Source organism: Carya illinoinensis, chromosome 1 (assembly GCF_018687715.1).
Source record: "Carya illinoinensis cultivar Pawnee chromosome 1, C.illinoinensisPawnee_v1, whole genome shotgun sequence".
Lineage (NCBI taxonomy): Eukaryota > Viridiplantae > Streptophyta > Magnoliopsida > Fagales > Juglandaceae > Carya > Carya illinoinensis.
The window spans coordinates 9352917-9368633 of record NC_056752.1 but is presented as its reverse complement, the minus strand read 5'-3'; the positions used below and the strand labels follow the sequence as shown (position 1 = coordinate 9368633).

Sequence of the window (15717 nt, the reverse complement as noted above, 5' to 3'; positions counted from 1 at the left end):
ACACTAGATGTATCTTAGAGTTATGTGAATAATAATAAAATGGTTTAAGTAAATATGTTTATGTGAGTTTTGTAAAAGTTTACAAATCTCATTTTAAGATATGTTTGAATGTATATATAAGTTCAGATTGTTTCAACTATTTACAAGGATTGAAAAAGTGGTTGTTGAACCAAGGTTTCAACTATTAGATTTTGATAACAACAAAATAGCTCACGCATAAATAAGTCTCAATTTGTCCACATAATGAAGTCTTGAAAGATCAAGGACATCAACAAATTAAATATAAGTAAGAAAATGTACAAGCTTACAAATGAAGCTCTAAGAGTATTTTAGTTCATCTATTTTTAAATTTGAAAAAAGATTAAAGCTCAAAAATATTTTTAATATACTCATGAAAAATCATTTTGCATTTTCCATATGTCGATGATATGATTAAAAGTTTAAATTTTAAAATTGAAAAAATAATTAATTGTAATTTTTCAACATGTGCATAGCATGATTAAAAGTTTAAAATTTGAAATTCGAGAGATGATTAGTTAGAATTTTCAAGTGTGCATGATATGTTTGAAATTTGAAATTTAAAATATGATTAATTGTCATTTTTCAAATATGTGTGATATGTTTGTAAGTTTGAAATTTGAAAAATGATTGATTATCATTTTTTATATGTGCATGATATAATTCAAAAAGGAAGTCTTATGTGTCAATAAATAGCTCAATGGACATATTCAAAATTAGACAACAAGTATAAACTTTACACCGATATTCATCAAAGTTTCAATCTCTCTATTCTAGCATTGAAAAGAACTTACAATTTCATTTTTAAATATATACTCGAGACCTAAATCTCATATTTAAGTCATATATGAAAAGAGTCTTTAAAAAAATAAGAAAATCTAAATGGGGGCTCAAAATATTTTACTCCACACACCGTGACATGGCACTAGGCACCACGTTAGGGTTCTCAAATTTGTCTCATATCACACTTATTCCTGTTATCACACTTGTTCCGGTTTCACTCTATACTCCTCTCTCTCGTGCACTTCTCTCTCTCTCTCTCTCTCTCTCTCTCTCTCTCTCATATTAGGTTATAAGTTCAAAACCCTTGCAGAGTCCCTTCCGTTGCTTCTCTGGCCTGCCGATGGCTAGTCTTTCTTCTCTCTTTCAATTTAAGAAATCCAGCTCATTCCCTCTATGATTCTAGGGCAAAGCCATCCCATCCATGAGTCACTCCCCCCATGTGTCCCTTCCAAACTCCACCCCTTTTTCTATCTCTGTTGCCAAATTGAGTCAATATTGTAGAGAAATCCTCCTTACATCCAAATCTTAGTCTTTGTTGAATTCTTTAATCTCAGTTATGATTTGGAAATATGAGCTACTATTGTTCTTTCTCTTCTTATTGAATTCTTGGTCTTCGTGATTCATGGCAGAGATTCTAGGTTTGCACTGGTGACAAAGGAAGTATTGGAAAACAAAAATGAAAATAGAAAGAACATAAGAAAAAAGACAAAGGAATGTGGGTAAGCCAAGTAAATAAAAATGTGGTGTGAAGATAAAAACTCAAAACAGTAAACTTACTATATTTGCAACAAATGAGGATTAGATCGATAATTTATAGAAATGGGGAAAATAAAATGCACATATAAGTTAGGTTAGGTTAGAAAAGAAATAAAATAAATAAATTTGAAAAAAATACTTCACAACAAGCTGGGATAACATGCGAAGAAGTAGAAATTTCAAAAAGTTGTGTTTGACAATGTTTATGTCAATTTGTATTTGCACATCATAAGTCTTGTATTGTAGGATGGAACTCGGCATTGTTATGTGCATGATATCTTTAAAATTTGATATTTGTAATTAGAAAAATAATTGATTGACATTTTTCAACATGTGTATGATATGTTTAAAATCTTATAGTGAAATTTGAAAGTTGATTAATCGAGATTTTTCACATGTGTATGATATATTTGAAAGTTTGAAATTTAAAAGTTCATTGATCGTCATTTTTCTAATGTGCATGATATATTTGAAAATTTAAAAAATGCTTGATTGTCATTTTTTATACCTGAATGACATGTTTGAACGCTTGAACTTTGAAAATGAAGTTTCGTATGTCTATAAATAACTCATTTAAGATATTTAAAATCATACAACAAGTACAAGCTTTACAATGATTGTTCATCAAAGATTTTAATCTATCTATTCTAGCATTAAACCTTATCACTTGTTCATTTTGATAGAAATATAGTTTATATTGTATTATATTCATTTTGCTCATTGAGAAGTGTAATCTTGTGACTTACCCACTATTAACTATTGTATAAAAAGCAAAAATCTGTATAACACCTATTAACGTCGTGTTTCATAAGCCTTTGAGCCAGGCTGCTCAGCAGTCTAGGCATTTGCTCTATCAGTGTCCTGCAACAGGGAAAGGAGTGGGTCTGGTGGCCTGAGAGACCTCTGATGGCTAAGTCAGTCTTCGTCTTTGGAAAATACTTCACTAGAAATATAGAAGTCTAATAACAATTTATTATCATGGATTAATTCCCGTACCTCGTAATTCTGAGCATCCATTTATACTCGTCCCTACAAGCAGGAGGTCATACCCAAGAAGAGGGAGGCCACTCTCTAAGCCTCCACCACCATGCTGTCTTTAATGCGGCGTGGTCTCTTGGTATCAGTCATATAATACAGCATTGTTGTTTAGTATCTTCATTGAATGTGGCATGGTCTTCTGGCATTGTTGCTCAGTTCTATCTCTTTTTCTTGGAGTGTTTCTCTCCCTTTCCTCTAACTTAGGTTTCCCGCACTATTATATTAATGTCCTATCTCAACACAGGCGGTTGCCTCTGACCTGCATGAATCAGTGGCCCTCCCCGAGCTGCTTGTTGGGGGGGGAGACCCTCGTAGGCTTGGACTGATGACACCTTGACTCATGGGGCCGGGGGAAGGTGATAGACTTGGGGTTGTTAGCATGGGCTTTAAGCCCCTAACAAAAATTCTCCCTAGCAACCCCAATGAATGTAGTAGGAATTCTAGACAGAGAATTGTTGAATCATCATTTGTATGGTAATTGTAAGTGTATAATATGTTCTACACAAATTCTTTGATTTAGTGTTGCTCAAAGGCGTAAGAAGTTTCTATCTCCACCTAAAAGAAGTTGTATAGTGAATTTGGAAATACTCAATGGGTCAGTTGAGGCGAGGATGCAGACAGTGGGGCTGAATTTCATTAAAATATTATGCTTGCATCTCTCTCACTTTTAAATCCAATTCACCCTCCTCTTGGGTTAGTCATAGGAACAACAATTGGAATTAGAGTAAGGGCTCTATTGTAGGATGAATTATATCTTGAATTAAAGATCTGATGGCTAACATTACATCTAAACTGCTAAACAAGTTGTTGGAGTACAAAAATATTCTCGTTAAACTTTTCAACCTCACTTGTTCTAGAATGTAATCGTAAAAAAAATACGACAATGGATGACGAATAACAAGTACCAAGAAAGACCAGTTCCTAAATGGCATCATCATATGACTTATTAACCTGAGCTATTTCCTGATTTACTATGGCGCCTATGGTAGATGTTAAGAAAATTGGTGACTGAGGTGCAAAATACCTCGTATATTGATCGAAATGGTTTGTGGAAAAAAATTGTTGAGTCATTGCTAATAGAGAAAATATGAGAAAGCATGTAGATTGATTACAGTTACACAAAGAATATTGAATACAAATTGAATATGTTGAAGCCTATCTAATAGACAAAATACCTCGTATATTTAACAAAAGTTATTTTACCAAGCTAGCAGGATTAAATACAACTTATCCCCAAAAAATTTTTGAATCGTCAAAAAAAAAAAAAAATTTACTCTACTCCTAAACGTTGAACCTCTACCATTATTCACTGTTGTTGGCCTTAAAATTGAGCTTTCTCTTCCCAGCTCCTCTACTCATGGTTGAAGTTCATGAGCATTCCAATTTGTCAACTTTTTCAATTCCTTGTTTTCCTATTTCATTCTTTTATTCTTTTTTTCTTCATCAAGAAGTTTTCACCTTAATTCAAAAATTTAACTGTTAACCTGATCAACTTCACTCAAACTCACTCTTAATCTTCGAGAAATAATTGTAACAAATGTAGTATATTGTACACTGAGAGTCCTTGATTCTGCAATGACCTCAGAATTTATTCTACAAATCAAATGTTTTTCGGTTCCTATCATGTTGTTAATAGCTTTAATGGAGAAAACTGGTGGTTGACACATGAAGGGCTCCTGATTCAAATTTAGAACATTATTAGAAAAAAATTACTCGAGCATAAAATCCTTTTGGATAAATAAAAACTAGGTTAAGGAACAATGTGAAAATAATTTTTCTCATGAAAATTTGATTGGTAAGGATGATCCTTTAAAAAAAAATCCCAAAGCTTTTAAATTTTTACAAAATCTCATTTGTCAAAAATATCAAGCGATGGTGTCAAAGCTAGCCTCATAGCTCTACAACACTTGTCTAGATCTAGCAGTTCCAATTATTCAACTCTCTATAGTTTCTACTAGGGCCCATTTTTATGTGTATTGGTTATTGTGATTCTTTTTAATGAGGCTAAAAGGGGGAGAAGTTTATGAATATTTGCTAATATTTAATTACTTAATTTGATTTAATCTCTTTCCTATTATGAAGCTTGATATATATATATATATGCTTGGAGTTAAGTTTATCTTTACTTATTAGTTGAAAAACTAATGCACATTATCAAATGGAGTTTAAGCATTACTACAAGTATAAAAATTTTATCAAGTGATTGTTCTCATAAAAAATGGGGAGGTTGTTGAACCCAAAATTTCAAGTATTATATAACTATATCTCTACTTATGGATCTTGATTATAACAAACAAGTTCAAACATAAATGAATATCAAGTTGTCCAAATAATGAAGTCAAGAAGATCAAGGACATCAATAAATCAAACACGAGCAAGAAATGAAACAATCCTACAAATGAGACTCTCAGACTATTTTTGTACATTTCTTGCAAATTTCAAAAAAATGTTAAAACCCAAAAATATTTTTAATATACTTATGAAAAGTTATTTTATATTTTTCACATGTGCATGATATAACTAAAATTTTGAAATTAGAAAATTGATTGATTGTCATTTTTTGACATGTATATGATATGTGTTGAACCCAAGGTTTCAAGTTTTATGTAATTATATATATACACATGGATTTTGATGATAACAAATGAATTCAAAGAATAAAGAAATTTCAAACTCAAATTGTATACACAATGGAGTCAAGTACATCAAGGAAACAAGCATAAGCAAGAAGGGGAACAAATTTACATTAAAGTCATAGAGTAATATTGTAAATCTCTTAAAAATTTGAAATTAGGATTAAGACTCAAAATTAATATTTTATCATAAAGCATTAAAATACATTTTCCACATGTGCATGAATATTTTGAAAATTAAATTTGAAAATTTTGAAAGATGATTGATTGTCATCTTTTACATGTGCATGCCTTGATTAAAGGTTAAACTTTGAAAATATTAAAAATGATTGATTGTCATCTTTCATATGTGCATGTTTTATTTGAATATTTTCAAAAGTGATTGATACTTTTTTTGACTTATGCAAAAGGTAGATGATTTTGTTTGAAATTTTTGAAAAGTAAAGTGTGCTCCTTTTGTCATATGCAAAAAGTAAAAGATTAGGTTTGAAATTTTTGAAAAATGAATGATGTTGTCTTTGACAAATAAAAAAGAAGAATCTTTTATTTAAATTTTTTGAAAAAACGAATGATGTTGTCTTTGACATGTGAATCTTTTTAAATTTGAATATGAAGTCTCATATGCCTATAAATAGAACATTTGAGAATTTCACATTTACAACATCTAAAGTATACAACATTCATTCAAAACTTTCATTTTCTCTTCTCTAAGCATTGAGCCTCAATCCTTGTTCATTTTGATAGAGATATAGTTTGCGCTGTATTGTTCTTATTTCACTCATTGAGGAGTGTTTTCTGATAACCTACCTACTATCAGCTCTTGTATCACTAAAAGGATGTGTATAACCCTTGTGCGTGTAGAAAGTGTTCTACACAGGGAATAGTTGAATCACCACTTGTAAAGTGATTGCAAGTGTAGAGGGTGTTCTACACGGATCCTTTGTAGCGGTGTTGTTCAAAAGTGTAATAGATTTTTATCTCCACCTGAAGTAGGTTGAATAGTGAATTTGGAGATCCTCAAGGGGTAGCTTGAGGTGAGAATGTAGGCAATGAGGCCGAATCTCGTTAACATACTGAGTTTGTTTCTCTCTTACCCTTACTCTTTATATTTATTACTATTTCGTATTTTGTTTATATTTTATATTGTATATTTGATTTATAATTGTTATTTTTTTAAATATAACTCAATTCACCTACCCTCTTATGTTAGTTATCTAGACAACAATATGATTAAAAGTTTAAAATTTGAAATTTGAAAGATAATTGATTTAGATTTTCTCATGTACATGATATGTTTGAAAGTTTGAAATTTGAAAGATGATTGATTTTTATTTTTCGCATGTGCACGATATGTTTGAAAATTTAAATTTAAAAATGAAATTTCATATGTCTATAAATAGCTCATTTAAAATCTTTTAATCACACAACAACTACAAGATTTACAATGATCATTCATCAAAAGTTTTTAATCTCTTTTATAGCATTGACCCTTAAACTTGTTCATTTTGAGAGAAATATAGTTTGTACTATATTATTTTCATTTTACTCATTGAGGAGTATATTCTGATAGCCTATCCACTATCTGCTTTTGTATAAACATTAAAAGGGTGTGTGTAACCCTTGTGAGTTTAGTTCGAGTTCTACACAAGATATAGCTTAATCATCACTCGTAAAATGATTGTAAGTGTAAAATGTATTCTACACGAGTTCTTTAAAGTAGCGTTGCTCAAAGATATAATAAATATCTATTTATACCTAAAGAAGGTTGAATAATGAATTTATAAATCTTCAAGGGATAACTTGAAGCGAAGACATAAGCAGTGGAGCTGAATCTCTTTAAAATACTAAGTTTGCATCTCTCACACCCTTATTTTTATATTTATTGATACTTAGTATTTTGTTCACATCTCATATTGTGTATTTAATTTATAATTACTCATTTTTAAAACAAACCCAATGCACCTCCTCTTAGGTTAGTCATCTTAGCAACAAGTTGTTTGAGAGTAAGATTAATTATCTTTTGAGTTAAAGATATTATGGCTAACATTTCAGCTACATTTGGTGAAAAACAATTTACTGCTCGACCTCCACTATTTTGAAAAACCGATTATACATTCTAGAAAGATATAATAAGAATACTCCTTTAAGCTTAAAATCCAGAAATTTGAAGATTCATTGTAAAATGATCTTATATCCTAACAAAAATTGTTAATAGAGTAAAAGTCATAAAAGAAAAAGAAGATTTGTCAGAGATGGGCCTAAGGCTTGCCTTTATAGGGAAAAAAGATGGAGCTACAACTTGCTTCCCCACCAACATGCATGTTGGTCAGTCACTGCGAATCTCATTTTTCTAGTTGTTGGACTTGGCATTGAAGGAAATGGAGGAAGGCAAAGCTTGAGAAAATAGGAGGGATTGTCTAGTGGGGTAGGGTTCAAATGGCATGAACATTGAACGAAATGGAGGAAGGTAGAGGAAGAGAAAGAAAATTGATTTTCTGGTGGGGAAAGGTCTTCACATGTGGTTTGGTTCTTCATCCAGATTTCTTTTACTATTGCATTTTTTTGTGGGGTTGAGGTCTTGTTTAGTCAATGAATGATTGGACTATGTTCATTTCAATGATATCTTACATGTTTAGATACCAGATATACTTATTGGTATGAAATACACTAAGAATTTCATATCTCATTTGTGTCCAAACATTCCCATGTGATTTAGAGAGAATGACAAGACACCAAAAAGGACACATCATCGATGCCTTGTTCTCACAGAAACTTGTGTTGAAAACAAGTCAACAAGGACATTTACAAGCAGCATTATGCAGTAGCAACTCCTATCTATACTTGCATAGAAAGCTCCTTACCTATAATCTAATATAAAGCCACCACTAATTCGCTACTTCCATTAATGGAAATTTGAGAAATTTAACATCAACAAGTCTTATATGGACATTTGAAGATAAAAATAATTAGAGATTCGCAAAAACACAATTTAGGTTGCAAACAACTGAAGAATGATGAAACAAATTAAGCATAGGGTTCGGATCATAGATTAAAATGGGATGACATTTGTGCTACCCGAAAGGAGTGCATCTTCGGACCCATCGTGGCCGAGATATGATTGTTACAATGTTTATGCTTAGAGTTGGGGATGAATGTGCAACACTTTCAGATAGTGGTAGTGGTGGGTTTCCTTGATTTGGGCATGCTATATTTGTAGTGGAGTTTCGTCTACAGTGTTTTAGACCAACGTCTCCTCAACCCAAAATCTCTACAAAGCAATGCCAAATTCAATTGGACATAAAAGAGGGCAAAGGAATATGCTTGATAATGCATGGATGAATATTGTTTACAAGGTAAAGCCAAAAGAAAATGGAGAATTGAAGAAATGGTCTACACAGGCTTGTCAATTATGGACTAGGGCTTGTTTTTATGGGAAAAAAAGATGGAGCTACGACTTTTTTCCCCACCAGAATGCAAGCCGGTATGTCAAGAACACATTGATAATAAGAGTCTTGTTTTTCTCATTGTCGAATGATGTTGGTGTTGAAAGAAATGGAGGAAGGCACAGCTAGAGAAAAGAGGAGAGATTGTTTGGAGAGGGAGGGTTCGAACGATGTGGGTGTTGAACGAAATGGAAAAAGATAAAGGGGGAGTAAAGAAAATTGACCGTCTTGGGGCTGGGGGGATGTCTTCACATGTGGTTCGATGCCTTCATCTGAATTCCTTTAACTATTGCTTTGTCAATGGAGTTGATGTCTTGTTTAGTCAATAAACAGGAGTGAGACAAAGAGAGAATGACTAGGATATGTTCATTTCGATGATATCTTACACATTTAAATATCAGATATACTTAGCCATACAAAATATCAGGAGAATTTCATGTATCATCTCTATGTCCAAATGTCTACTCAAACTCTTTGTTTTACTAGGGTGTTGCAGATTTAATGAAGTTTATTATATTATAAAAATATATAATGACACATAAGTAGTGAAAGATTTTTTTGAAAATGTTAGCATAATTCTTGAGAATAAATCTTGTACTACTTTTGATTTTTTTACTAGGAAAGAAGGGGCAAACAAAAAAGAGGGAGGCAAATATTAAATTTGAGAGGTATATGGACACTAGTAGGGGTGAAAGATAAAAGTTGAGGGGGTCATATACCACCACTAGACCCCTCCTCTCTTAGCCTTTGGCTCAATGGTCATCAGGTTATTCTCAAGTGGTTTGGCAGGTATTGGGTATTCGAATTCGAACATGATTTACCTTAAACTATTAGTATTAGCCATCTAAGGACTTATTAAATTTTCTAGTGGGGTTGAGGCTTAGGCTAGTGCTCAAAATTGACATAAGGGAGCGACTACGGCTTGCACCATCTAGGCCCTTCCTATCCGGTCTCAATGGGTAAGATGCTACTACGATCTTGCTTAGTAGAAAAGCAACTTTTAAAGCTTTAATCACCACCTTGGACTCTTTTTATTCAACCAATAAAAGAATATCCAATTACAACATGATTGAAACACTTCTTTTGTCTTGTTTATTTACAACCATGAAAGCACCTCAAAAGTAGATTTGGAAAGGCCTAAAAGAAAAAACTATTTACAACGGATATAATTCTCAAAACGTTTGTTCTATGTTAAATATCATGAACTCAATCACTTGAAGTTTGAAATAATTGAAAAACCCCATGTCAATATTAGACAATTTACATTCTTAAAAAGTTCAACACACTTCATTTTTCATTTTCATCTCTATAAGACTATAACATATAGCATTCGTCTTCTTTCCATGATTTCTAAATTGGTAATAAAATAATCCCAAATTGATTAAAAAAATAATAATTTAAAATTAATATGATCTGACGTAATACGTTAAATTGATTTTATAGTAATTATAATTTTAAAATATAATATATATTTTTTTGGAGTTGAATATTTATTTACATGAAACTCTACAATCAAATTACAAAGAAAGTTGGAAATTAAAAAGTTTTCATATATCACACAAGTGCATGATTACTGACTAGTAGGGTTAGAAAAAAAGGGGGGGATTAATGATTTGATTAGCTGGAAGTGGACAAAAAGAGTCTCTTTTGTAATTGTAATCTTATTCTTAAGTGAGTCACCTCCCAGCAGCATGAATCTTAATGATGCTAGTGTCCAAAACTTGTGCCCTCACTCGCTCACACTCTCACATGGTGAGCAGCATTTCTTACACTCCGACGCCCTTCGCAGGGCGAGTGACATAAAGGCAAGTCTTTTTTTTTTAATTAATATTATATTTTATATTTTTATCATCTCACTTTATTTTTTTAAATTTTTTTATATATTAAAAAATAAAATTAATAAATTAATAAACAATACCACTTTATCGTAATAGAATAAAAAAAGATAAATTATATATTATTTAGAGAGATAATCATATGACCTATTAATACTAATATGATAATATCTCCTATTCGTATTTAATTTTTATCAAATGCCTTTAAAAGATAATAGTAGGATGCTTTTGTTGTCAACACCAACGACTAATTAAGCCACTTATGCGATGAGTGTTAAAAAAAAAAAATTAAAACTTTGATAATTATATAGAAAACAGAAAATAATTAAAATAAATTAAATAATTATTGAAACACCAGTAATAAATTCTAGAAATAAAAATTAATAATATTATTAAAATATTAAGAAAATACAAAAAGCTTAGGTTATGAAGAGTTTAAAGGAAAAATGAAAAATACTTAAAAAAGGTGAAGAAACAAATTATGAAAAAACAAAAAACCAAACTTATTATGAATAGTTCGGACCCATGCCCAATCCGAACTAACCTTGCCCCCATGCGGAGTAGCTTGTGAGCCATCTTAGAGCACTAGCATTGGCATAGACAAATATAAATACAAATCAAGATTTAGCTAACAACTCCACTAAATTGTCTATATTGAAAGAGGTAAATGTATTTTTTTTTTTTTTTTCTTACAAGCTACACTCAATCTACATCTTTGGAGGGTTACTATTCTCCATGTATTGAATATTTTATGAGTTATTTCTCCCTTCTTCGAAATATTATTAACTTGGCAAAAAAAGATAGTTGGCCAACAATTAATTTAATTATAAATTACATTTATTTATTAACATATAGTTAGTATAATTACAATATGAAAAAAATTAAGAAAAAATATTATTATTATTAAATTAATAATATTATTTTGTTATTTTGGCTAACTGAAAGATAACTTAATGTAATAATCTCTCTTGAATGAAATAGACAAAACACAAATCATATTTAGCCAAATTTTATCTTTGCATTTGACTACACCAATGCTAATGCTCAGCATTGCAATAGTATAGCCAAGTACAAATGCAAAATTACTTATTTCGGAGGTTACATTTGACATTTAAAAAAGACTTTCATATTGGATTATGCATCTTTTAGTTAAAATTATTTTCTTATTATTAATTTTTTTTAAATTAATTTTTATATATTTTCCAATATAAACCCACTACATAAGATCTATAAATATACACGATTGTGTTGTCTTAAAATTGAACATCGACAAATATACACCAATATAGTTGAAAAAAAAATGAAAAAGAAAAGTAAGAGAAGAGAGAGAGGGCAAGTGGGAGAAGAGAGAAAACAGTAGTAAAATAAAGGATGAAATGTGAACAGTAAATATGAAAATACATAAAAATATTATTTATAGTAAGCAAAAAATTTGCATATAACTAATCCAATACGGTAGAAAAATTGGAATTACTAGCTAAATATATGCTTGTATTTGCATTTGGCTACACTCATTACTGTCGCAATGCTCAACAGCAATGGGTGTATTTTAAGATTTTTTTTATAGTAATAATTATAAATAGAGTGAGTCTTATAAATTTTATAATTGGCTAAAAAATTATAAATTATTTATGAAATTTTTTGTTAAAAAACGTATATTATAGCTTATTTATGAAAATTTAAAAAAAAAAGTAAATACTTAATAAACGTTATAGAATTTAATATAATTATTATTGAATAATATGCGTCGTGTTCATCCATCGATCCATGTGTGTCGCACGCACTGTTAGAGAGCGTAGGACTTCCCCTTACGTTCACACTCTTTTTATCACAATAATACTTTTATTTTAAATATTTTTTTGGATAAGTCGAAAGGAAATCTTAAAATACTGGTCGTCTTCCGAAACGACGTCGTATCGATTGTACCGACATCGTTGGCCCCTCATGCTCATCCCCAACACTGCATTCACCCGTTATACCAGTCGGCATGAAAAAAAAAAACTAAAAACGCGCTTGAAGGCGTCGCACGTCCACGTGGCTCTCCAACTCCTGCATCGGATTCCCACCGCCCGATCAAGCAGTCCCCAAGCTGCAGGAACCACTATCACACCCCCCATAATCTACGGCAATACCGCCACGTGTACAACAACCACATCTTCATACCTCGCAGAGAGAGGCTATAAACAAAGCAGCCACCTTTGGAGTTCGTCGAAACATTGCTCGTTTGCTCTATTTCTGATAGTTCCGAGTTGTCTAAAGCTTATTGGCCTGAGTGATGGAGGTGGCAGTACCGACCAAGGCGGAAGCCGAAATACCAACAGCGGCTCCACTTCTGGATTCTGTAATTGATGTTCCAAACGATGCAGCAGATGAGAAAGCTGGGGCTCCAGCACCAGAACCCAAAGCTATTGTGGAGAGTAAGCTCTGATTTTCTATCTCAGTACTATTTATTGTTTTCATCGTTTTCTGTTTTACCAAATGTGTTTGCAAAGACAGATGATGATGGTAGTTTCATCAACAAACCAGTCTTTGGAAATCTTTAGAGGGTCAGTCGGATGATATGAAAAGGCATATAATTGAATAATGAGGCATCATGATCAGTTGAATGGAATATGAATATGTTGTAAATCTATCTTTATTGGTTAATTTCTGTAACAGAGACTCCAGACGCTGGGGTGAAGGTAGCTTCAAAGGGTTCACGTGATAGAGGTGAGTATCGGAATTACTTCTCAATGCCATTTATTTTCATTGAGAAATGCTTAGTCCACAGTACTGATTGATGTACTTGAGATGCATTTCCTCTAGCTCCGGAAAAAGACATTATATGTACTGGATTAAAAGGGTCGGTCATCCTAAAAATAAGAAGTTTTTTCTTTTCACTAATATTCACTTGTAGCATACCATATCTGAATAGATTGTCGAAAATTTTCTACCGCGTGTAGATTTCCACAAAGATGGTGTTTTTCCAAAACCAAACTCTGTTGTTCTGCATCTTGTACAGCCGGTATGGTTACGGCTTCACAAATTGATGCAGGGCTTAGATGTGATACATCATATTGTAAAATTATTTTTATTACAAGATAGATCTGACCTATCCATCAAGTCACGGTAGATTATAAGCTTTCTTTTGTAGTTCTCTTGGTAGACCTAACACTTCTCTTGTTCAATTTGTTTAACTTGGTGAATATGAAGAACCTGCACATTTGCATGTATCTTATAGCATTTTTGACACATTTCAATGAGTCTTTATTTATTTTTATAGCGTTTCTAACACCATGTGTATTTCCTAAACACATTTCTAGATTCCTATGTGATTGATTTTGGGATTTGTAAAGGTTGCCAAGTGGATAACCGATATCCTGCTTTATGTTCTGCAGATGTTGCTCTGGCAGAGGTTGAGAAGGAAAAGAGGACATCTTTTATCAAGGCCTGGGAAGAAAACAAGAAAACTAAGGCAGAAAACAAGTAAGCCTTCCTTGAGACTTTCTTTCCTTGAAGCGTTTGCTGGGGCAGTATATTAACGTAATTACAGTGGCAGCGATAGGAACCTTCATAAAGAAATGATCATGATTGAGTGATTTTCAATAATTGTCCCATGACCATCAATTAATCCTCAACTTTTTACTTCTGTTAATATTATTCTGGCCAGTCTGATATCCCTTGGAACAAAAGTTGTGATTGAGGATAACTATTTCCTTAATTCGGTAGCTCAGGAAAGAGCTTAATGTTCATTGTTCACCATCATCTCGCCTTCCATTGGGTTTTGAGAGAATTCTCTATCGGCTTAAAAATTTTTTGAAACTTTACCAACTGTTCTTTAACTGTTAAACAGGGCTCAAAAGAAGCTTTCTGCTCTTGCTGCATGGGAAAACACCAAGAAATCATCTGCTGAAGCCAAGCTAAGAAAACTTGAGGTAATTAGGCTCCTGGTGTCTTACTGTAAGAATACATGAGGTTTTTCCCTTACTAGCTAATCCCATTATACTTCAGACAAATGGTGATTTAACATGATATTAGAGTAGTAACCTTAAACTTGAATTCTAGCTCTATTCTACCTTCCAATCAAAATATCAAGTTTTTTTTCTTCATAGGTGGGTCGTCGTGCTTTCCTGTTTCATGCATGAGGGGAAATCTTAAAGAATATAATTTAAATAATTAAATTCAGCATTTTTCATCAACTTAAAGTTTTGAGACAAGTGGTAATTTAACATGTTATACTTTATGTATCTTTGATACTTGATTTCTATGCGCTTCAACAAGGTAAAAGGGGTCATTCTCATTGATTCAAAGATACAGAGCTTTTTCAGAGAAATGAAAGAACACATCCGGTTCACGTGTAATGTAGTTATCAGGGAACCAACGAGACTTTATAATGAAAAGCACTGAATGGAATGTTAGTTAGTCTATATGGCAAAATATTATGTCTATCACAGTTAAGATTCAGCTTTTAAGGAATCCAATGTACTTTCGCAGGAAAAGCTAGAGAAGAAGAAGGCAGACTATGGAGAGAAAACAAAGAACAAAGCCGCTATGATTCACAAGCAAGCAGAAGAAAAGAGGGCAATGGTTGAAGCTACTCGTAGGGAAGAAATTCTCAAGGCAGAGGAAACGGCTGCAAAATATCGAGCAACTGGTTCCACTCCAAAGAAGTTCCTTGGCTGCTTCTGAAGCACTCGTGTCTGTAAAAGAAAATTAAAATGTCTTTCCGGTTTTTTTTTCCTTATCTGTATATTTCTTTCTTTGTTGTTCAGAATATGTTGTTTTTGTATGTCGACTGATTGGGAAATCAGTAAAAGTTGTAATATTTTACTTGAATACATATAAAATGTTTGATTCGATTGATTTTGGGCCCTTTTCATTTAGTATGGAATGGTAAAAACGCTTTCACAATGATAGCGCAACTCCAGCAATCACAAATCCTGCCACCAAATCAGCTAAAGTCGACCATTCATATGTGTCCAAGAATCAAGCCAAAATCAATGAGGAGACAGCTCCAGCAAATCATGCAATTCTGAATGACAGCAAAGGCTAATGCAATTATTTGTAATATTTTTGTACAGTGACACGATCACTCCTTTGATATGGCATTCGGTGAAGACTGTACATCATTGTTGTGAAACAGTAATTACTGATGAATTGTTCGAGATAATTAAAAAAGAAAAATAATAGAAATAGATACATAGACTTAACATGGTTCGGGATGTACCTACA

General features: G+C 32.2%; 1 protein-coding gene across 1 annotated transcript; it reads left to right on the top strand.

The window, feature by feature from the left end:
• Positions 1 to 12520: 12520 nt before the first annotated feature.
• On the top strand, positions 12521 to 15348 carry LOC122309704 (remorin-like). The gene is made up of 5 exons (XM_043123283.1): positions 12521 to 12923; positions 13165 to 13215; positions 13884 to 13971; positions 14339 to 14420; positions 14980 to 15348. The coding sequence occupies exons 1-5, from the start codon at positions 12782 to 12784 to the stop codon at positions 15172 to 15174; spliced, it is 558 nt and encodes a 185-aa protein (XP_042979217.1). The 5' UTR covers positions 12521 to 12781; the 3' UTR covers positions 15175 to 15348.
• The last annotated feature ends 369 nt before the right edge of the window (positions 15349 to 15717 follow it).